General features: G+C 35.9%; 2 protein-coding genes across 4 annotated transcripts in view; one reads left to right on the top strand and one right to left on the bottom strand.

The window, feature by feature from the left end:
- Nucleotides 1-654, top strand: part of LOC121854401 (anoctamin-4-like) — an 86,228-nt gene extending 85,574 nt beyond the window's left edge. For all 3 annotated transcript variants that reach the window (XM_042349066.1, XM_042349065.1, XM_042349064.1), the window contains 2 exons: nucleotides 56-145; nucleotides 374-654. In XM_042349066.1, coding sequence (XP_042205000.1) covers nucleotides 56-145; nucleotides 374-556 — 273 coding nt within the window. In that variant the 3' untranslated portion in view covers nucleotides 557-654. The remainder of the gene's footprint in view (nucleotides 1-55; nucleotides 146-373) is intronic.
- Nucleotides 655-8,361: 7,707 nt separating this feature from the next.
- Nucleotides 8,362-24,773, bottom strand: LOC121854400 (checkpoint protein HUS1-like). Its single transcript, XM_042349062.1, has 6 exons — nucleotides 24,670-24,773; nucleotides 19,098-19,304; nucleotides 16,613-16,725; nucleotides 15,373-15,655; nucleotides 12,956-13,060; nucleotides 8,362-12,686 (listed from the first exon to the last, which is right to left on the bottom strand). Exons 1-6 carry the CDS (start codon nucleotides 24,719-24,721, stop codon nucleotides 12,598-12,600), a joined length of 849 nt encoding a protein of 282 aa, XP_042204996.1. The 5' UTR covers nucleotides 24,722-24,773; the 3' UTR covers nucleotides 8,362-12,597.
- Between the last annotated feature and the right edge of the window lie 628 nt (nucleotides 24,774-25,401).

The raw sequence follows: 25,401 nt of genomic DNA, 5'->3' as shown, positions 1-25,401 counted from the left end.
TCTCTGATGTAAATATATATACAGTAGTTCTCACCATACAGTATTTTACCTGCAGCATGTGGTGTTTCTCCTCACTGGGGCAGTAGCAATGGCTATTCCTGATGTACCTGTTGAAGTTAAAAACCAGATGATGAGAGAGAAAAAGGTAGGGAGAATCTTGCTTTTAATAAGATGTGTTTATTTTATAAACTTTTGCTTCGCTCAGGCCATTTACATACTGTATATATAATATTTGAACAACTATTGTGACAGGTATTGAGTGCCTAGAAAGTTTGGAGAAGTTCTTCATTCAAGGAAAAGTGTTAGTGAATAGCTTGAGGTTATTTAATACATCACTCTAATATGTGTCTAATTGATATTTTTCTCAATTTAGGTTGAAAAGGAAACCCTATTTAAAAATGAAATGCAGAAAATGCAACATGAAAGGCATGTCCGTCAGGTGTTGTCGCCTGATGACCACCTCAACATAGATCTCGGAGAAGGCCTTATTACTCGAGCGAGTTCAAGGAACAACAGCCCTACTCCCTCAGCCTTCTTAAGGGACCATAGATCTTAGGATAATGCCTTTAGATCTTAGGCTAATTTCTTTTGTGTTTTATATTGATGTATTTTGATGTTTGTACATTTATAGTATCACCTTGTAAATGATATTAACAAATTTACAATAATTTCTCATGCTTACTTCTTTTTAAACTATGTATGAACATGATGAAATATTGATTTTTTTTTTTACCAGCAACTCGTTTTATGAAATAGGTTTAGATCAATATTTAGATAACCTTATTGTGATTCTCACTGAACATTTGATACATCTTTTGTATAATTAATTACAAAACTTGGTGAGTGTTGAGCTATTTTTATCATTGGTAACAAAGCTTAATATTTGCCTTAGGTGAAGAAAGGCATCAAGCATAAGATGATAAAGGATGTGATATTTGATAAAAATGTAGGTAGTTTTTTGAAACGGTGGATGGTTTTTGAAAGTTGGTAATTTGGGGAATTTTCATATAATTTAGAGGGTAACTGATGATGATAGTACAGTACATGAACACTAACTGCCACACTACGTGGCTTCAACAGTTTAAAAGCTGATAACAAAAACACCAGAATATTTACAAATTCTTACATCCAACACCATTTGGCTTGTACTGTACCTGTATAAACTTGTATCAAGCAAGTGATAGGGAAGCAAAGATACTGTACAGTATACTGTACTATTATTAATAATTTTATTCATAACGTTCTAAAGGAATTTCTGTAGTGTGACTAAAATAGAATACCTGTAGTATAATGTGAATTTTGTTTTGTACAGGGTACTCTACACACAGCCGAATTATGAGGCTATACGGTACTTTAAAACTTAATTAAAGGGAAACCTTTAGAGGAAAAGCATTTGTTCTTAGATTTCACATTTGATACTAATGACATCATCACTCCACAATAAAATCAGGAATTTTCCAAGCTTTGTTTCCACATGCTGTATAAGTGACAAGTGCAGTACAGTACAGTACAGTACAGTACTGCAAAGTTCCCACACAACATATGCCCGAATGGTTAATGACATTTTGATAGAGGGAAAGGAAAGTTTAAAAGCTAATTGTCAAATGCATATTAATAAAAAATACTTAATAATTTTATGTGCCATTTGTTACAGATATTCAGAGTAAAACTGCCAAAATAATGTTACGTAGTAAATTTTAAGTACAGTAATTCATGATTTTATCAGTACTGTACAGGCATCCCCACAGTATGGAATTTTGAAATCATGACCAAAAATTTAGGGTGGGGGGAGGGGATTTTTAACCCCGATTTTTTTCCATATGTAATTGTAAAAATTATTTATTGTGGAATCTCTGTGGTAGCCACAAGGCAGTTGGAAGGCCGCTCACTTCTCCACAACCACACCAATGGTGCTGCTCAGTTAGAATTCTTTTCCCAGCTTGTATTTAGTTATGCATTTTGTGTTCGGGACTGTATTCGCCCTTCTGGAATTATGGTTAATGTATTAAGATTTTCAAAAGAAAATAAAAGGATATAGAACAAAAAATTTCACCAAAATTATTAAATTTAATTTGTGTGGATTCTGGCAGCCACAACAACAATGGCACTGCTCAATGAATTCTTTGTCCAGTTTGTGTTTAAATATGCTTCTGTGTTACTGTGTACCCTTATTCAAGATGAGTAGAAAAAGACCATCAAGTTTAAGTGAAAGCAGTGGTGATAAAAGATCCCATAAACAAATTGCTTTGGACTATAAACTTGATGTTTTAATGAGGTAACTCCCAGTAACTGATTGCACCACCTCACCTCACCACAGGTTGCAGCACTCAACATCATTTCTGGGAAGTAAAATTGGAGTGTTTTGTTCATTTATTATAATGTTACATCATGAATGACTCCCTGTATGTGATTAGAACTGCCCAATTTCATACATATATGTGCTGTGTTATGTTTTTGGGTCTCAAAATTTTACTGTGGGAACGCGCATCTCAACTTATATAATGGAAGCCAGTGGAAAGAACGATTTTGCGTTGCGGAAAGATTTTCAAGAATGGAACCTTTCCGTAACCTGGGGGATGCCTGTACTGTAATGTAAATGTTGCTGAAACAGACTTCTAGTATGAGTTTAGGGTTTGACTGACAGACAGCCTCAGTAGGTCTGTTTGTACTTGTCAAACATTAGTAAGGGAAGGTAATCAACCTTCTTGATTACAGTTGTACCCCGCTTTACGCGGTCAATTGAACCCACAGGGTACCGCGTTAAGTGAAAACCGCATTAAGTGAACAACGGAATATGGGATTAATTCCAATAGAGACTGGCCCGACCCCCAAACTCCACTTTTTGACGACACACAACTATGTTGTAGTAAAAATTTTATCTTAACTTTATGATGGTATGAACAAACAAGTAATATAGAAGAGGTTAGGTTCGGAAAAATAAAGGTTAAGTTAGGAAAAATAAAGGTTAGGTTAGGTAAACTAAGTTAGGTGTAACACTTACGTTAGCGAAGAGATGGGTCGGCATAAGGGGATGGAGGCGGATGGGAGGGAGGGAGGAGGAGGAGGAGGAGGGAGAGGCGAGGCAGGCGGGTGGCGCGAATCTAAAAATAGCGTCTCGAGCCGGACACTCTGCGCGTATATGGGTAGATGAACAGCGTTACGTGAAAGTTCGGTTCTGGCGAGGCACCGCGTATATGAGAAATCGCGTTAAGTGAAACCGCGTAAAGCGGGGTATAACTGTATTAACTAAAAAAAGAGCCGTTTTTTTCTGATCTTACCGTAGTCCAGAATGCGACGTCTAGCTCCTAGGTATGTAAATGCCTAGCATTAACTCACCAGGCCAACATACAGGCAAATACAGGTATAAGCAATAACAAAGCTTATTGATATAAACTGTGATACCTTTTTTATACTTGGACTATATGTTAAAGGTCTTGTGTTGAGGATTAAATCTGAATGATGTCATACCTGGGGCCCAATTCAAGGAATTTTTTGCATCTTTTTTTTTCTTAAGGAATTTTACACTATAACTGCTTGAAGGGAGATTGTTCAAAATCTATTCAAAGTGGGCCTAGAGATGTTTTGTTGTGATAATTTTTTAAACCCTTGAGAGATTTTGATAATATGAACTGTTCATAATACTACTGACTTGATTACTCAACGTGAAGTTCCTTTGTTTTACTGAATATTGGGTGATATCTCTTGGCTGGTCCTAATATACTGTATGAAGGAGTTGGTTTATGGAAATGTATAGTTTGAATGTGAGAATAACAGTCTAAAACTTTTCTGTACATCTGAAAGTGAACATTTCATGAGCGCATAAGTTATCATAAAATCTAGCTACAGTGATCTCATTGAAAATTTTAGGACTTTTTAGTAGTTTAGGTATGAACAATGAATACAACAGAATTCTCTGTCTCTTGAAGCTTTAATGCAAGTACTAATAATTAACAGAGCTGGCAATTTAATAGGATTTTAAACTGTTGAAACCAAGTTGTACTATACAAGTTCACAATTCTAGACTAATTTCCTACTTTTATCTATTTTTATAGCACAACCTTCTGTAGGTTCAGCAGTTGTTTCTTAATTCAAATTCTGTAAGTTTTTAATCTTGGAATTGTAAGTGAAGATGATTATGAGAATTTTTGTCCAGATAAAATAATGTACTGGTAAATTAAAACCATAAAAAATCACTTGAAACCTTGTTGGTCAAATGAATTTATGATCACATTAGGTAATTATTATATGTATAATTAATTGACATGTGCGTGAGCATTCATTATGCATCATAGTTTTTATTATATACTGTACTGTATATAAAAAAATAATTTGTAAATTGAGATACATAAAAAACTTAATTTTAAATTGAGAGCATTAACATCTTCAAACACTTATCATTGTGAAGTAATTTTATTTATTCTAGCTCCATAGTTTTGATTGTTTTCGTAAAGGAACATCTAACTGCACAATAATATGGAGTGTATATAAATATAGTACAGGCAATGAATTTTATACAATGGACCAGACTTGACCAACAATGGAGCAAGTTCAGGTACATTCAGGAACCAGTGCATGCCCAGTACTTGCCAACAGTGCATGACAGAGATGTGACCGATCTCCCAAGCGGCTAACGAACCAATCAGTGGTGAAGAGGATAAAAGTAAGTAAAAGATCAGTTTTACGATGGTCGCTACCCGAATGTTTTTCCTGCATTGTCACTATGTACTATGAAAAAGTGTTGTGCAATATTTAAAGATATCATGATGCAATATCAATGGGAATTATGGTGAAATTGCATGCTGCTCTTATAAAGGGATTGCAGCCCTCCGAGTGGAAGGTGGTTAGTTGTCCTTCCTCCCTCCTCTGCCACCCTCACTGGCTACGCACCCAAATGTAATTTTGTATTTTGATATAATTCACATTTTATTCCTGCAATTCATTCATCTTAATCTCTCTCATAATATATTCCTATAATAATAACAACCAACTTTTTGGAACTGTACTATTAATTCAGATTCATTCCTAATTCAAATTATTTAATACATTTTACAAATTAAGCAGAAATCTGAATCAAAATGATCCAAATTAATGAGGGAACAGAGTAAAAAGTAATTGAAGAAAATTACGTATACAGTGGGGTATGCTATAACGAACGTAATTTGTTCCAGAACCTCGTTCGTTATAGCATTCGTTCGTTATAGCATTCGTTCGTTATAGGATTAATCCGTTCCAGGCCCCCAAATACAACCACTTAACACTGAAAAAATTCTGTGGAAAATGTAAAAAATACGGTACTTTATCTTACCTTAGTGTTGTTCAGCATGCAGGACAGGAGGCAGAGGGGGAGGGGGGAGGGGGGAGGAGAGAATTATGGAGAAGAGGTGGAAGGAGAGGAGTCATCCTTCCTTGCCCTCTTTGGTGACTCTCACAGGCACTTTGTCTGTAGGGTCTTTTGCTACTTTTTTAAAGAAGGAATCCAGGGTTGGCTGCTTCAACCTTGATTTCTGGACCTTCCAAAAGTAGTTCATAACATTGTCATTGAACACACTGATGGCCTTTTGCACAGAACCAACATCAGGATGATAATCCTCAGCAAGCTTGGACAGTTTGCTCCAGCAAAAGAACGCATCCTTGAGATCTTTGGCTGGAATGATGCGGCTTTCCTCCTTGTCCTCCTCCTCCCGACTCCTCAGAAGTTAAGCTCCGCTTCAGTGTCTCGTTTTCCTCTTTGTGAAGCTGAAGCAGCTCCTCAGTGGACAATTCCTTACTGTGCTCTTCCACCAACTCCTCAACATCATCATCATCCACTTTCAGGCCCATGGAATTGCCCAGAGACACAATTTCATGAACAACAGCCTCTTCTTCTAACTCTTTGAAGCCTTCAAAGTCTCTTTGAAGGACACATTCAGGTCACAATGGCCTCCAAACAGCACAAAGACACCTCACAGTAACCTCTTTCCAGCCTGAGGTAATTAAAAATACAGCATCTGCTATATTGAAGTGACTCTTTCAAAATTCCTTCAAGCTAACATCACTGGAAGAAGTGGACGCAAAACATTTTCTAAACAGTGCCTTTGTGTACAACTTCTTAAAGTTAGAAATTACTTGTTGATCCATGGGCTGGAGGAGAGGTGTTGCGTTGGGTGGCAAGAAGTGCACAGTGATGAAGTTGAACTCCTCTGGCAATTCAACCATCAAATTAGGAGGGTGGGCTGGTGCATTGTCCATCACCAACAAAGCTTTCAGTGGAAGATTATTCTCCATGAGGTATTCCCGAACACTGGGTCCAAACACCTCAATCACCCATTCAGAGAATAAATTCCTGGTCACCCAAGCCTTTGGGTTTGACCGCCACATAACACCAAGGCGGGTCTTCCTAGTATGTTTGAAAGCTCTGGGGTTTTCTGCATGGTACACAAGGAGTGGCTTTATTTTGCAGACACCAGAAGCATTAGCACAAAGGAGGGTAAGCCTGTCTTTCATTGGCTTATGGCCAGGGACAGAAGTTTCCTCCTTGGTAATGTATGTACGGCGAGGCATTTTTTTCCAAAAAAGTCCAGTTTCATCACAGTTGAATACCTGCTGAGAAACAAAGCCTCCCTCTTTAATAATATTCAAAAAAATGTCATGGTGTTCCTTAGCTGCTTCCTTATCTGCACTAGTAGCATCACCATGTCTCACAACACTATGTATTTTATTTCTCCTGAAACCAGTAAACCACCCCTTGGTACCCCTAAACACTGGCACATCACTATCACTTGCACTGGGAGCCTTGGCTTGAAGGTCCTCAAACAATGTCTGGCCTTCTCACAAATTATAGCTTCACTAATGCTATCACCTGCCATTTCTTTCTCCTTTATCCACACTAAGAGTAAATTTTCCATCTCCTCAATCACATTACACCTTGCTTTGCTAAGTCTAGAGAGTCCCTTAGCCACTTGCACTGTTTTCAACTCCTCTTTATTCTTTAAAATCGTACATATAGTCGATTTAGCCATCCCATACTCATCACTAAGTTTCGCAATACTTGTTCCATCCTCACGTTTCTTTATGATTTCTTTCTTAGTTTCAAGAGTTATGAGCTTTCTCACTCGCTTTGGACGATTCATTGTCACAATTGTACACTTGTATAACAAAATATTTATACAAATAACTCTATTTCCACATCAAAAGACAAAATTTCAACAATAACAGTGGTACACTGGCTACACAATGAGACAAAGATGGCGCCTGACGCTCTTGTTGTGGGTCGCGGTACAACAATATTCATGCGCCAGGCGAAATAGTCCGGTATTCATCCGCGTTCATTATAGCATTCTCAATTTTATAGGTAAAACCGTTCGTTATAGGAATATTCGTAGTAGGATCCGTTCGTTATAGCATACCCCACTGTATCTACCCAAAAATACGAGTTGAAAAATAACAACACAGCTCGCAGTTGGTGGAAGGTCGAGATACCGCCACTGCATCCCCTCCCACAATTGACAGGAGCTAAGAAATTTTAATTCCTTTGTTTTTGTCCGTATTATAATTATTTCATTTACTGTTTGCACATTCTGTATAAACAATTGTCTGGACATGTAACGGAAAAAAAATAAAATACAGTACATCTAGCCAAAAATACGAGTTAAAATAATAATAACCGAACTCACAGCACGCACTCACTTGGGTTCACTAACAACAACACTCACCACCACCACCACCAACATCATTCACCATCATCACCAACATTCACCATTAACATTCACCAATACCTACCATCACCACACTCACCAACACCTACCATCATCACACTCACCACAACCACCACTACCAACATTGATATGAAACCACTAAAAAGAGCTGCCATCTGCTCGAGTTGGAAATGCAGGTGGGATGCTGTCGGAGCAAACAAGCTCTGTGACATCCACCCTGCATTGGGTGCCTGGGGATATGAGGGACTGTCACACCACTGAGAGACTGCTTTGGCCCGCCTCTGCATTGGCCACACACAGCTGACTTGTGGGTGTTTTTAATAGAGAGGGTGCCCCCTCCCCATTGTGATTTTTAAGTCAAGGATATAATTACCACACTCAATTACCAACACCTCCTCTCTCCCATTGTTGCACACTGTAAACTGCAGACATACAGTAAGAACTGTTTTTATTATCTTTTTTTGATCTTATGATAATCATTTTATTTTTGCACATTCTGTATGAAAAATCATGTGTGCATGTAACAGAGTAAAATGAAATGAATAAAAATACATATATCTACTCAAAATTACGAGGTAAGGCAATGTATTTACGGTGACATCTAACTTGGCGACCTGCCAAGTCCACTTGCACGCACAAATATGTTCATGTAAGGTTAATTACATTATTTTGATTAAATTTATTTATTTTATGTATTTATAAAATATTTGAGTTATTTATACATTATTTATCATTATAGCAGCATGATATAAAACTTGTTTGGGCTCTTCTTGGGGCTCAGGAACGGAACCTATTTTCCCCTCATAATTCATTAATATCCATAGACAATCAGTCACTCCATGATGGGTTTTTGAGGTCCCTAACCCCATCGTATAATGGTCATTGCCTGTACTGTATAATGATACCTGCTGGAAGTGTTTGACTAACAACCAAAACAAAGTGCAGTTTCCTCTTTATTGTATTTCATAAATTGTAATAATAAGTATCTTGCATGCACTTCATTACATGGCTTATGGAATTTTACTGGAGTACTGTGCAGTATACTTAAAATGCAAATATTTCTGCATAGACAGGACAGGACAGGTGGTGGTGTAAACCCGAGGTGGTTATATATCCTATTTCTTGAGGAATAAGCGCATGTAAATTATGACTCAAGATCATTTATATTTCCCACAGTAAAATATCTTCCCTCATATAATAATTCCATGTTATTTTAATACCCTTTTTGTACTGTATATTAAATGTTAATGTGTCAACACTTTTTTTTTTTAAATCATTGTTGTAATTTCATTAATGCCTGCAACACTGATATTTATATTCACAAATAAATGTGATTTTTGGCTTTGATGGTTCATGGTAGGTCATTGCATTAATCTGTGATGCATATCTCCTTTATATGTTTATGATAATACTGTAATACAGTACAGTTATGATTATATGTGAGAGTGAGATGCATGTGGATGTGATGTACTGTATATGTGCCAAGTTTCTGGTACATAGAGGAGATTCAGTGGTTTGCCTGAGCAACACACATTGTTGTATAGCAGGAGGACCTTATGTCATAAACTCTAAAGAAGAAATGCTATAAAAAATTTTGAATAAATTATTTTGTTGTTGTCCAACATGTGTTCGACATAGATTGCATCTATGTTTAATGGTCATGGGGCTAAAGTTTCACATTAGTCTTGAACTCACAGACTTCCTTATGTGAGTGTAGTGAGTTTATTGCAATAAGACAAATGTAAACTCATATCAAGGCAAATAGGGGAAAAAAAAAAGCACAGGAATACAGGGTTCTAACCAGAGCTTGTATTTGTCTTTATAGATATGTACCTGTTCTGTATTGTGTATGTTAGAGGTCGGTATGCTATAGGTATGTGGGATACAATTATTTTCTATTATTATAGTGTTGGTACACAGTACCCCACATAAAGTAGTACCATTCAAAAAAAAAAAGAAAACTACCTGTACTATCTTTAATTTAGTAAAACTACGAGTACCACTGTATGTTAATTGAAATTTATTTTTCCATGAACTCCTATGTTATAAGCTGACACATGTCAAAATAAATATACAGGTAGTTCTTGTTTATCTCGAGGGTTTCATTCCTGAAAATTCTATTACAACATGAAACTGCAACAGGCAAAGCTAATTTTTCCCCATAAGAAACAATGTACAGTACAAGGAGGTATGCATTCTTGGCCAGGAACATTGTGGTAATTGGGCTGATTCTTAATGCAAATACCCTGTACCTATAAATTGATAACCATGAAATACAGTATGAAATGGAATTGAAATGCTTGTGCATGTTCTTTTTCTCATAGCCGTTCAACAACAGACCAACGACCTACAACCTACACCCACTTCTACCACTGTCATGACATTAAAACAATTGGCATGTAAAAATATGTAAAATCATTATGCAAGATGTGATAATTGACTCATTGAGAGGCACATAGCAGATTGCCATTGTCTTCTACACTGCCTAGTGGAGGACATGCAATAGAGTTGCATTTGAAAATGCAACTTGAATTTTTTTCATGAAAGCATAGAAGAAAAATATTGCAAAAATGAAAATTTTTGGTGATAATTAAATTGCGATAAATTGAAAATGTGATGTACAAATTTGCTATTAATGGGGACTACCTGTGTTCACTTCCTGTATTAATAGTTCAATGTTTTAATTCATGCATCTACTAAATCACTAAAAGTAAATTTTTATATCAAAATAACCCCCAAATTTACGTTTTTTCCAACAAATATAATCCTAAGGTTAATCCCATTGGTATTTCTGACATTTTAAGGTAAATTTATGTTGTACAGGGTATTTGAAATCTCAGCAAAGCTACTGCAGAACATATTGATCAAGGACATGGGATAAAAAAAGTTGTTTATTTAAAAATTACTTGTACTGACTTAGGAATAATTCATTTGTTTTGTGACCCCAATTATTTGCCACCTGTTCTACTGATGTACTAAAGTATCCAAACTTCAAAAAATTAAAAATATGATTATTAATTCTGCTAATGTCTTGAAATAATTTTGTTTTCATTAACAATACACATAGCAATGAATTTCAAACTTCACGATCAAAATTATTACTGGCATACTGTATTTAGAAGAAGAAAATTTATAAGTTAAATACTGTACGTATCTGCATATGAATTTTATGGAGAATGAAAGGTGTGGTGGAAGGCTTTGATCTGATCTGTTGTACTTGATAGTGAGGGTCTAGAACCTGTGAGCATTAGCCCCTGACCTTGTGTATAATTTAAGAAGGATTATTGTCCAGTTAAAATGATACCCCTATTTTTTTTTCCAAACTATTTACTGTGAATGATGTGCAAATAGTTGTGTCCTTTTTTCCAAAGTTAAAGAATAACAGTTAGTTTGAATAGAATTGTTACAAATACTGAGGTTACAGTATATCATTTGTAAAACAATTGGATTATGATTTATAGTACAAAATACTTTTATATAATAGGTTAAAAGCCTTTCAGTATCCCTGATATGGCCAAATGGTAATTAGTGAAGGTCTTTTACTAACTGTTGAAAGCAATTACAATTCACTCTTGTATCTGTAATGTCACTACAGCTGTACAAATTAAAATAATTATGAAATGATATACAGTACATTGTATCTCTTGCCCTTCAAATGTTTGAGATGTGACTGTCTGAAATGTTGGGCATGCATAGGTAACATCAAAACTAGAGTGAAAAGTGATCACCTTTGAAGTGATTAGGACTAAATCTGTAAATATTTTAAAGACTTGTCAAGAACAAAGGAAAATTTTTGGTGAATGTAGTTGAAAGACTGGCAGACTAAATCCTTCTGTGGGTAATTTGACCTAAAGAACCGAAAAGCAAATTTTTATTGACCCTGGAAGATTTTTATGTGACGACTTTGACTAGATCAAAAATCAGCCACCATGAAGGTGGACGTTTTGCAACAGGTGAATGTATAGCAGAGAATGCCCTGGCATCACCCCAGTGAAGAGGAGCCATCCTATATGAAATTACTTTTTAGTTGCTTTAGAAACTGGACCCTCTCTAATTTCTCACATTCTAATCATATGTAACACTTTTCCCCTCTTCAGGTAAGGCAACCTTGTTTTTATTAGCATTTACTTTCATTTTCTTCCTCTTACATGAACAAAATATAGTCACAATGTCAAACATTGAATTTCTCATTCCTCAAGACTAATATGAAACCTATAATCCATATTTACTTGCATTACTTCAGTGAGTAGTGATCGAATCTTGTCAGCTAAGTGGGTGATTGCAAACCCTATATATAATGCCCAGTTCCCACTGTGAAAGTGCATTGGTATTATGAATGGCATCCTGCCAAAAACTTGTCAGATGACAACCTGGTGACCATTCCCTCAGGTAATCATGATTAACTCAGACAAGTGTGAAATCCCATTACAGCAGTACTATATAAATTTCAGCAGAGTACTTTACTATGTGTTGACTCTTCAGATAAAATGGCATTGTAAAGTACAGTATTTTTAAATTGGAGATGACTCTACAGTTATTAAGCATACTGTTCATGGGCCCTTTATGCTTCTATTGATCTGTTTACCAATCTTATTACACTCTCCCTTGACAAATCAGAGGCAACTTTTTGTAACATTCAAAATCTAATTTGTTTGTGAACAAAAGTGATAATCTTATTAGAAACTGACCTGACCTAGGACACATCCTAATGTCATTAATTGTTTGAGGACTTCCTTTATATTCACATGTCTACCCACATCTTATCGGAATCTAATCTATTTGAACCTTTATACATATTCATCCTTGCCCGTAACTTAACCTACTGGTCCTTGTTTGTACTAAACCCTCATTGACACAGTACTAGTACGAAAGAAAACATATCTTGTAAATTGGTGTGGCCCGGCTAGGTATTTGTAGCAGCTGGTAGAAAGTACTGCAGGGTTACGTCATCATGCAGCAGGAACATGTGGACCATGCGGTTAGCAACAATATCTGTAAATATGGAAAAGGACCTATCATACCTATCACACCCATCATAATTCAGATTGTTACAACCAACAGATTTCCACATTAAATACAAAATTAGAGTATGTATTATTTGTTTTTGGTACCAGATATGGTAATATGGTAGATGATATAGAAATAACAAGACTAAAAGCCTATAAAAGCATTAACTACATTATGATCAAACAATACACCGTTGATCTACAATGAGACAAACTCTGGGATCTCCATACTCTCACAGCTACTGGTTTACTTACTACATATGACCTTAGTAGGGTTGATCTGACTACCCTGAAGGAGGAGCCCCAGCTTCTTAATGTCTACTGTGGCCGAGTGCGTCCCTCCCGTGTCATTATCGTCACCTGGATGACACAGTTCAAACATTATTAGTGAGAAACTCCTTTTTTATGAATTAACAAGCAATTGATACAACTCATATAAATCATCAATCATGATATATTACAAAGAACTCTTCATTTAAATGCCAGTCATATCAAAATTAAACAATGGGTCTTATAAAAATAAAAAATCCTTCGCAGGGATTAATTTTTTCTTAATACAGGTACTGTATATTTACAGCACTGTACTTTTAAAACTTATATTACCACAACATAGTACTGTACACAGAACCATGGTCATGTACAGCAACATCCCTCAAAATAAGCAATGTGTTTTTCTTGAAAAAGCAATTGTTAGGTGATTTCTTACTAAACAGAACCCACTTTCCCGTAGGCTTCCATATTAAAAACAGAGATACATTGCAGTCCAAATATTTTCTAACCAAAAGCCCATGTCTTAAACAAATAATGTTCCAGCCCTCTGAGTTTTGACCCTTAAACCATAGTTAACAATATCAAACTTGAATATTGACTTTATATAGGAAAGTGTAAGCAGTTTGTACCCCAGAGCTGAAGATTTATATTGCTAGTGTTGGCTTAGCATTTATGGTGTAAAATATAAGTCTATAAGTGTACTGGGTTCTGTTCCCTTACTGTTACAGTACAACTATCAGCAGTTGCATTAAGATATTTTTACTGTGAACATAATTTTGTTTAGGTATTCTTCAATACTCTAGGCCTTGTTATTACTTGGTTTAGTCCACTGTTGTAGCATTGTAGATAAAACCTTGAGTAAATTTCAGCAATGACAAACAGTTATTGTTGGTTTATTTTTGTTATTCTGTATACTTTAAGACATGTTTAGAGAATAATACATAATTTTGCTGGAGTAGCTATATTTTAATGTTAAAGCCACAAACCTAATGGTGACTAGTATAAACAAAGAAGTTTGTGGGTTACTTTTATGAAGTTGCATTTAGGCGTGCAAGTATGGGACGGGGCAGGATGATTGCAAGCTGATGTAACACCGACTGTTAATATCCTAAAACACTAAATTCTTGTATTGTACATCAACACTTTGGTGTGAAAATACAGTACATGATACTTTATATAATAACTGCATAAATAAAATGTTCACTTTACTGTACAGTACCTAAAATTCCTGAAAATAGATGTCCAGTTTCTTAAAGGTTATCATCAAGGAAACCTAAAAAAATTGCTTAGAAAATACAGTTGACCCTCGTTAATTCGGACCCCTTTAATTCGGATTTCGGATAATTCGGACGAAATCTGAACTAAGCAAGGGACTCTCCGTATCAAATTTCTGGTTCTGGGATTGTCCGATAGATGGCGCACGCGCCAGACCGCCAGTCATTGTAGACTTAGCGCCATATTCGAGTATCAGTGTTGTGTTGCCCTGCAATTTTCGTTGATATTTCAGTGATTAGGGATCTTTACATCATGTCTTCAAGGGGGAGTAATACGCTGAAGAGGAAGTAAGTGACCATTTCTGTGAACCAGAAACTGGAACTTATAAGGAAGTTAGAGGCTGGTGCTTCGGTGGCTAGAGTTTGTGATGAGTATGGTGTTAAAAAGCAAACAGTTTCGGACATATGCAAGGCTAAGGACAAACTCACTGCATTTTCTTTGAAATATAATGCAATATTATGCAATATTAACCCCTATATTGGTTAATTCGGACAATCAGCTAAAACGGACACCGTTCCCCCCCTATTAGTGCGTTTTAACGAGGGTGAACTGTAATGACATGAATATAAAAAACATTCAGTAAGTGTAAGTACTGGGGGAGGGAGATGTACTGTACTATCATGGACAAAAGTTTGCTCCCTCCCAAACTGAAGCAGTATCGACCCCCAAATGAGATAAAACAGCACACCCGCACCAGATGACAGTCAGGGGAAGTCAGTTCGGAGACTCATTCCCGTGACTCAGTTTCACCAAAGGGAGAGAACTTTTGTCCACGATAGTACAGTGTATATGGTATATATTTGCTGGCAAGAGGACATAAATAAATGTGTGACCCATAGAAATGCTTAAGTTGCCACCATAAACCAACTTCTTGATTTCTGTGAGATGTCATAATAAAAGAAACAAGAAATACTGTACAGTATATCAAAACTGACTAAGACTCAGAGGTCAAACAACTGGAAAAATTGAGCCATATGGTCAATGAGGACAACATAGAAAGACAGATAATAAAAAATAATGCCAGTCATTACCATGTCAGGCTTGTACTGTATTAAGATGCAGGTCGTCCCCAAAAAAGTAGGAAGTATAAACAGCTACAAAAATACTACACATATATATTTTCTTACCCCATACTGGCACAGACAAGTTCTTGAAATGAGTCGAAACATCAACAACATCAGTAGATACAGATATAATCAGTGTGCCACGTCGGTTAGCCGAAAAAGTTATGTGCTGTGAGAGTGTCTTCATGCGGTCCACTACATGCTTTATTTGACGGAGTGGAGGCAAGTACACAGAGGAATCAAACTGAGGCATTTCAGGCTCCTGGTACACATGCCACTGTCGTCGCGGAATTAGTGTTACAGGAACATCGTGCACTACTGTTCTCGCGTGAACTGATAGAGATGGCTGAAAGAAACAGAAGGTACAGATTAAAGTCTATATAAAGAAGTACCCATGCGCATGGGTGGAGCCTATCATGTGAAGTCGTTGGCGTGTAGTGGATCCTGGCTGAGACCACCCCACTGTATTAGATGATATTCTTGCCATATATCCTGATTTTCTCATCCCCTAGCACCACTATCTTTCAGTTAGCCACTTGAACTTCTCATGATATTCTTATTCTTATTATTAAAAATGTATTATTATTATTAACAATCCCCTTCTTCTCTTTATTATTATTTATACTCTTATGAATTTGCAGCCAGTACCAGTGTAAGTAATCATGGGCATATAGGCTAACTATTTACGGAGGGGGGGGGAACAGAAGGGATACAAGAATTAAAATAGTTAAAGAAAATATATATTTTTTTTAATTATTATAATTATCATCATTCTCTCTCTTCAAGCTATTACAGTAGATCAGTGAATACAAGAACTATACAGGTATATATGTGTAGAGGTTTTCAATTTATCAATAAAGCCACTAGATACATTACATATGACAAGGCTATACAACAGTTTCAAACAACAACTTGTCCCTCCACATCCAGTTTCCTGGCCAAAAGTTAGACTTTAGGGGATTTAAATTTGAACCTGCACAATAAAATCCACTCTTTTCCGTTTTTTATCCTTTGGAAATTGATTATTGGAATACAGAAATTTTCAGCCGATATTAAATTACCTGTACAGCATTATATACCCCGCCCCCTCCCACTATAATTTTTGCCATCATTTACAAAACAGTGAGACAAATGAATCAGAATTGGAGATTTTGGTCTACACTGGTTAGCTGTGTTATCTGGTACGTATATCAAAATTGCAAAACTGGAGACCATGGAAATTGAGGGTATACTGTACTGATTTCATATCCATGAGAAAATGAATTGTATATACTTTCACTTAAAAATCTGCGAACTGACTTACCAATTCTACCTCCAGAGTCAGACAAGGACTGTGTTTTCTTGTGAGCTTCACTTTCAAACTACGGGGAGCTGGTTGAGCTGTCTTAAAGGAGTTCAAGGTCTTTGAGAGTTTATCTGCAATTATTGCAACATCAACATCATTAATAAGTACATACCACAAAAATACCATCATCAACACTGTGAGTAGTAGAAGAAAGTAACTGTTAGTGGTTGTGCACCAATTTATCCAGAAAACCCTTTGAATACTAGACACTGAGACATATACTGTAGATGGGAGTGCACAACCTCTCCTATATAGCTGCTCTTGGACAGTGGCTCTGACTCTGAGCCTAGACAGTTAATGCTATGGATTCTTTCATAACTTGCTTTCTAAGTGGCCAGTAAGTCCTTCTGAGGTTAGGGGAAGGTTTCATGTTACCGACAACCTGTAGGACATTTAATGCTCTACATCATTATACAATACACAAAGACCGGGCAAATATTTATGAGCATTTTATACAATGGAGTAACTGTTGTGTTGCAAGACAATGACAGTGAAGGAACTTTAGGAAAAAATATTGTTTATTTTTCAATTCACAATATTTTCCTAGTTTGGGAGATGTGGCTTGGGGCGCCAACTGAGTTTTGTACGAGCTGTTTCGTAATTCTTAAAATATAGCAAGAGACCATAAAATAGGTGTTTTTGTAATACTAACTGACTTGTGGACCAAATACATGTTAAAAAAAAAGTCCTTGAGCACACTGTAATTGACGTTTAAGATATTCTAAATGTGTTAAATTATTTCAGGGTCATTAATTAACACTGCAGTATTTATTTGAATTTTAAAGTTTTAATCCCAGAACCCTAACCCTGTGGTATTCCTGGCCGTGGTCGAAAATCTCACCCCCTTGCAGTCTTTCGACGCAGGTTGTGTCTGTAACAAATGGTTTTTCCATTTTAGAAAACATTGGTTAGAGCAATCCAGACCCAAACTGTACCCTTAGAGACACATCTGCCAGAGTACAAGGCTAGTGGGAGGAACTAAGGCAGTTGATAGGGCCGGTCCACTGTTCTGCGTATTTCTGTGCAAGATACAGCTGAGTGGAAGGGGTCGCGTCAACACGGGAGGTCTTAATGAAGCAATTTGTGTCGAAATACCATGAGAGGGTTAAGCAGCATGGTAAGGAATACCTTTGTATGAAATTTGAACAAAATCAAAGTCTTAATTTCAAGAGGCGACAAAAGCTTTTTTTTTCTGGAAGGTAAAAACTAACATCTTTAAGTGGTAAAGTGAGCCTATATTCTTAAGAAAATGCATATAAAGGTGATTTAAAACTAACGGGCACTTTTGGGGTGACAAATGCCCTTTTTTCTGGAAAGTTAAAACTAATGTGCTTAAGGATCTGTCGTCCATAGTTTGATACCTGTATAATTACTTGTCCAAAATTTTAAATCACCTTCATATAAATTTGCTTTAAAATATAGACTATCTTTACTCTATAAACACGTTAGTGTCCACTTAAAAAAAAAATGTCGTTTGACGTCAAATATAAACCTGACCTAATACCTTGGGTTTTCGGCAATATGGGCCATAAAATTGATTTCTTTGACATTTCATACAAAGGAACAGTACTACTGTACTTTACATGCTGATTAAGGATCTGGGTTCACACTCTAAAAATTTAAGTACTGTAATTAATTTTATTTAATGACCATTGAAATAATTAAAAGTCAATTACGCTGTGCCCTGGAGTTTTAAATCAACTTTTTAGACATTTTCTCGTTTTGTGGCATTTGGGGTCATAGAATGGATTTTGTTTAAATTTCATACGTACGTACTTTACATGCTGATTAAGGATTTGGGTTCACAATTAAAAAATCTGAATAATTAATGTTAATTAAATTGTAAAGCTATTCTACTGCATATTCTTGAGAAAATGTACAGTATATGAACGTGATTTAAAACTTACAGGGAAATGTGCCCAACAATTTATAGAGTAAAAATATTACACTAGACCAGTGGTCCCCAAAACATGTATGTAGTTCGTGGGTGCCATGGCACCCACGGAACCATATTATGGAGCTTGCAAGGGTTCATTAGAAAACTGTGAATTATTTGGATTCTTTGTAAGAGTGAAATTAATGAAACTGTGTAATACAGTAACTTGATGCAATTGTCGTGTACAGGACGTGTATTTACCCCAGAATGGGCCCAGAGAGAGAGCTAACCTTCTAAATGTGGTAAATACACGCTTCCTGTCCAAAAGTAAATGTAAAATGTATGTAACTGGTAACAGTTAGATGGGTAAAACTGTAAATAATTGTACAGTATACATGTTTTTTTTTTTCTTGAATGCAGATCCAGTTTTGGTGCCCTTCACTATATTTACAATGATAAATGTGGCCCAGAGCCTACAAAAGGTTGGGGACCACTGCGTGACTAGAAGGATTCAGTGCTATTATAACTAGAAGTGATTATACTGTATAAGGTTCAGATATGCTTTACCTGGTTCTAGTTCCAAAAAAATCTGATTATCTTCCTGTGAAACTCCTTCCACGTGGAACTCATTAAAGAAATGTCCCTGATCCAGCTCTGCCCATAGACCAGGTGAGCTCTCAACAGCTCCTGACTCGTGTATGATGAAGTACACATGTTCTTTGGTGATCCTCAGCACACAGATCTTTGACAACCGAGCCACCGTGCTCACGATATCTGCAAGAAGGATAACATAAAAATTACTTCAGTAAAATAAACTCATGAACATTTTCTACAGAAGTCATCAACGGGCTGTGCACCTTTAAGGAACTGACAAAAACATACAGGGGACCCCGAAGTTTGCGGATTTGTATTTTGTGGTCCTCTATTATTTGCGGATGACATCCTGGATGTACCCAAGAATGTCTGTGGGTAGTTTTAAAGTTGCCGGCATTTTTGTGGCTGGGACAGGGAGCCATTCGTTTTAGAGACAGTAATTTCCTCTACCTGTATTGTAAATATGTGTGTGTAGCCACACACACAAAACACATACAAATAAATAATAATGGGAAAATACTCTTACAAATAATTAGAACCAGATTTATTAAAAATGTGAGTCTACCCTCAAGTCCGTGCTTTATTACTTTATTAATAAAGCACGGACTTGAGGGTAGACTGTCACATTTTTAATAAATTTGTTTCTGATTATTTTCCCATTATTATTTATTCATGTGTTTTGTGTGTGTGTGTTTGCACACACATATACTGCACACATATTTACAATACAGGTAAAAGAAATAATTGTCCTGAGGGAATATTCATTTCTTTGTACACAAAAAAAAAAAAAAATGTCCCCCTCCCCCGGTCCACAAATGTTATTCGCGGCCATTTTGAGAACCCAACCCCCGCGAATTTGGGGGGCCTCCTGTATTAATGTAGTAAGCTACTGTATATCAGATGATAATGAAAATGAACCACTCTGTACTGCCATATGTGTAGTACATAACGACCAGCAATTTATTCGTGCTGATATCAGACACGGTTTATTAATAGTGCTTATTGTAATTTCACTACAAGTACAGAAGCCACAGCCTACATGAGCCTATATGCCAGGGGTGACCAGACTTGCTTAACCCAATTTTCACATACGATAATCTTCAGATATTCGAAAGCCGCAAGACATGAAGAAAATGCACACACATTTTTAGTGTTTCACATTTTATTACAAAAAATTATGTGCAAATATTACCTTGAAATACATGTACGCAGTAATATTTACTAACGTATGTAGTTTTTAAATTGTTAAATTTTATGTTTCAATAATTAGGAGTACAAATATACATATACCAAATGTTATCCAAATCTTGAGTGATGTTTGTTTTAACGGTGTTGAGCATGTTTAATACATAATGAACTACGGGCACATCTCAGAAAAAATATGCAAGTTTGCATTTCAGTAACATTAAATGGGATTGTTGAAGGTAAAAATGTGAACATAATTTTAATTACAGTAAAACCTCGATTAACCGACCACATATGGGGGGAAGGGGGCCGACGGATAATCGGAAAGGTCGGTTAATAGTACATAAAGTCTACGGAAATAAAACATGCATTTTCAAAGTACCTTTCCCTAACATACCTCATTTAATTCCCTCTATTCATTTTTGTTCATTTGCCATTCATATTTCAATAGAATTTGCTTTAAAACATTAACCACTTTAGTAAATAAACATGAACCAGCACAGAAACCGTGAATAAAAAATGGAAAAGTCAAAGAACATGTCATCACAAAAATTGTGACCAAGTCCCAGGTTGCTGATCTAACTTTCTACCTCATTTACACACAATTGCAGGGTCTCAATTGCTTCTCTTACTATTGACAACACAACATACATATATTGTTTCTCATTCTTGATTTTGTTTCATTTTTGCTTTTATTTATGGTTCTTTATTACTACAGTATTATTATTATTATTATTATTATCATTATTAATATTATTACATTATCGCCACCCAGGCCCCGATGTGGGTCAGTGACCTGCGCCCGGGTGGGCTAATCCCCATGTAAAAAAAAAAAAAAAAAAAATATTTATATATACAGTATATATATTTTTTTTAGGAGTTCGGGATTGACGGTTAATCCGAAAGTCGGTTAATCAAGGGTCGGTTAATCGAGGTTTTACTGTATATACATTTGTCTTAGTAAACATTTGGTCAAAACTTGGAGGAATACATAAAAGATAAAAGAAGCGAACCAATAAAATTAGAGACATGTTAATCAGTTACCACCCCACAAAGCTTGTTTTTCCGTAATTTTGATTTAGGTGGATAATCACACGAAAAGTTTTTGTGATTTGTCTTAGTGGTGTTTCAAGTTACTGGCTTTGTAGTGAGTGAGTGACTCATTGCGGATAAGGCACAAAGGTTTACCTCTTTTAACGGTAAATGTAAATCATCATCCCCCTCTGGCTTAAAATTTCCGTTTTCATCTTCATACTTTCGCGTCTTACAATTAGATGATGCCATCTCCCTTCACAAAATTTTCACAGACACTGCTATCAAATAAATTTAACAGTATTTAAAAGCAACTTACTTTTATGAACTGTAAACACAACTTGTGTCAGGAACATACCAGATAGATCTGGACAGTTCCTTGTCTTGTTAATGTGTCAGGTCATGACGTGAGGCTGGGCCCCCTATCCCGCCCCTTCCTCTGACTTTTCTCCATAATCCGTGACCTGACTCGGCACCGATGAACGACACCTGACTAAATTCTAGCATTAAAATTAAAATTCTTAAATATTTATACTCACCTTGAATATTTAACTTTTGTTTTAATCCAGTGGCCTCTCACTTTATAAATACAAAGCTCGAACTTTTTCTTTTAATTACCTGTACCTTTTATATTAATCATGATGGAAAAGGAGTTCAGCTAAGATATTTTTGCGAGCCACACATTAAGTCTCAATCGCGAGCAGTGTTTTGGCCACCCCTGCTATTTGCCATGTTCCAATTATTTTCTAATTAAGAAAATATCCTTGGGTAATATTTTGCTTATTTTTTACACCTAGGCTAACTACAGTACTGTACAGTATATTTTAAACACTTTTTGTACCAAAAAGATAGAATGAGAGATATACTGTAGATTCATAGATATTCAGTATACAAGTACAGTACACACTGGTTTACCTTACTGTATATCTGATAAATCACATAATGCAGCAGTATCTGGTAAGAATTTGAAAGTGTTCCTGGAATGAAACAAAGCACAGTATTCCATATATAGGTAGTGAAGAAGGCATTGTAGAGTGTTGACCTGGTTAACCTGCAAACAATTCTGCTATGTGCCTATACAGTACACCACCTAACTACTGATAGTTTAGATTTGCAAGAACATAAGTAATGTCTTACAACATTTTAATTTATAATTTCTATTTTAAAATTAATTGATACATGATGGCTCAATTTGGCCACTTTTGCACTTAGACAACTGATCAGTGAATAAATCAGAGCACATGGAGATGCATTATACAGTACACTACAGTAATATTCATTAAGTTCTGATAAATATGCTACAATATTACTTTACTATGCGCACAAGACAGATCCTGTGGTAAACACCAACTCTCTTCAGCAGTGACAACAACAGTGCTTGAGAGATAGTGAGTGCTGGTAACATTATTAGGGAGAGTGGGTCAGTGGGAATGATCAGCTGTTACTTCTCTGTAAACAAGAGACTGAGAAGCTAGGAACTACGGTGCAATAGTTCACCTGGGATTGAGTGTGGGATTTTGGGTGGGCAAATTAATTATTTTTCGATTTCTTTTATTAATTTGGCACCAAATGAACTTAAATAATATTGCATGGGAATTATTGTGAAATTGCATACTGTACTGTCGTTATAAAGGGATCGCGGACTGCCTAGCCAGAGGTGGTGGGTTGTCCTCCCTCATCCGCCACCTCCTTTCCCCGGCAACACACCAAACAGTTTTGTACAATATCTAATATAATTCATATTCTATTCCTAAAATTCATTCATCTTCATCTATTTCATAATATATTCCTAAAATAAGAAGCGATTCTTTGGAACTGCTCAGCTATTTCAGATTAATTCTGAATTCAAATCGTTTAATTAATTTTTGAAAAAACATAAGAATTAGGCCAAAATCCAAATCCAAAAGATCAGAATGAATGAGGGTATAGTGCCTAACTTACTAACTGCCAGACTCCCAGCCTTATAAAGTTGTTTAGCCATGTTAAGTTGTTAACCGAAAAATCTGCCATCACGGCATGTCCTCTGTTTTTTTACAACTGACCCATTTGGTCCGAGTGTACCCTCACGTCCACAAAAACATAAAATTACACCCTGTCGCTTCAACAAAGTTGCTTTCATTGGTACCATATATCAAAGAATTAAGTATTTACTGTTTAATATAGCTGGTGGTCCGCCCTCTGCGAGGAAGTCAGGTAAGGTTAGGTAGGTTTCTTTGGTTGGTGAGATCAAATTATATTAGTTTCTAGTAAATGTCGTCTCTTTTAAAATACCTGGCACTTACTATAATGATAAGAACATGTGTGGAAAAAATAACAAAATTGAACAACTCCTGGTGATAGAGCTGTTCTCAGGCATTACGAAAGAAAAAGTTGTGGTTAAGATTCGTTTTAGTGTCCCTGCCAGTTTCTATAGAAAGAGTCAATATTTTGCTGTTTGGACTTTATATACAGGTTAATAACTTTCAACATTCTTGGATTGTCATTATTTTGGAGGTAATGTCAAAATTTAATTTGATGACAAAATATACAAAAATATCACGAGCGTCTCAACACTGCCTCCACCCTCTCCTCCCCCACTACAAAATGACCAATGGCACTCCTGCTCTTTAGGTTAGGTTATGTTAGGTTTAGGTTAGCTTTCATTGTAGAGAGGAAAATAAATTTTTCTGGTGTATTTTGGTGTGCTTCGCTTAAATCTGACCTTCATTTTCTTTTGAAATTCCCCATTTCTTAGTAAAATGTCTGATATTTTCTCATAAATGGGGCTTTTTCAAAGAAAATGAAGGTCAGATTTAAATAAAGCACACCAAAATACACCAGAAAAATTTATTTTCCTGAAAAAAACGAATCTTTACTCAAATTGGTAAATATTCATTTTATGGTTGTGGCTCCTTTATGTTATGAGAATTCCAACATCTAAATCACTGTTGAAACCTAACCTAACCAAAGCTAACATATAACCAAATACGAAAATCATGCCACAGCCATTAAACTCAAAGTAATTGCATCATATTTACGAAAACTCCAGTTAGTCATGAAAGAAATCTTTACCTAAGAAGTCAATAAATAAATATCTGGCAATACTTCACTTGATGGCCACAGTAAGTGCTTCATTGTTTTAGGATTTTTATAGGTTAGGCAAAGTTAGGTAAGGTTTTTAAAGGTTTGTTTGATTTTCTTTTTAGTATTTTACTTATTAAAACCCGCTGAAGTAACCTACGGCCATAAAGTGAAGTATTCTTACCAAACAACTGATCACAGAAACATTACTTTCCTCTCAGGATAATGTCACACTCCCAAACTGATTGAACTTGGTGTAGGAACTCACTTGAAAACTGCTTGATGCATGTAATATCTACCATCTTCCCTCTAAACTTCATTTTGGAGATGATAAAAGTAATATATCTCGCCTTGGCCCTCGAGTCGTCTGGGCCCCCCTGGAGAGATACAGTAACAAATAACTATGGATATAAATCAGATCAATATTAGTTTATTTACAAAGCCATTCACGCAAATATTGGATTTTTTATGTATTTTAAAATATTTAAATCTTGGTATTATACGTTAGAAAATTAAAAAAATAAACTATTTATTTATTTATTTATTTAATTATTTATGCTCGTACCCTTTGTTGTTTGTAGCGCTACGATGAAGATGTACGATAATAAACCACTACGTACAATTAAGTGTTTTGAGAAGTTTCAACTTTTAATTATAATTAAAAAAAGGGGGGTAGAAAAGAGGGTATATTACACATGCATTAGGCCATTAGATACCCGTGCAATAATAGCTGTATAAAGCAAGCCGAATTTTAGCTACAGGGCAGACAGGTCACACTCGTTACTGTCAGAACACTCTCTGGCAGGATATTCCAAGAGTTCACAATTCTAACTCTGAAAGTTTGTCCTCACAGTTTTCGTTACTGTCTTATATTTTAACTTCGTCTAAGACGCTGTTATTCCATTGAAGTATAAGAAACACTCATTGATTCTGTCTGCTGTCGCGGTGAGGAGTGTGGCGGAAAAGTATGTCAAGATTCAGTAGATTTACAAACAGAGTT

This window comes from Homarus americanus, unplaced genomic scaffold, assembly GCF_018991925.1.
Source record: "Homarus americanus isolate GMGI-L3 unplaced genomic scaffold, GMGI_Hamer_2.0 scaffold54443, whole genome shotgun sequence".
In the NCBI taxonomy this organism is placed as follows: domain Eukaryota; kingdom Metazoa; phylum Arthropoda; class Malacostraca; order Decapoda; family Nephropidae; genus Homarus; species Homarus americanus.
Note: the sequence above shows the minus strand (reverse complement) of the source record. Positions and strands in the feature narration are given on the sequence as shown.

Excerpts from the sequence above, each read along its gene's own strand:
- LOC121854400 (XM_042349062.1), bottom strand. The coding sequence starts at position 24,721 with ATGAAGTTTAGAGGGAAGATGGTAGATATTACATGCATCAAGCAGTTT. Across the intron at positions 19,305-24,669 it reads ATGCATCAAGCAGTTTTCAA|ATATCGTGAGCACGGTGGCT; the intron begins GTGAGTTCCTAC and ends TCCTTCTTGCAG. Across the intron at positions 13,061-15,372 it reads CTTGTCTGTGCCAGTATGGG|GTGACGATAATGACACGGGA; the intron begins GTAAGAAAATAT and ends TGTGTCATCCAG.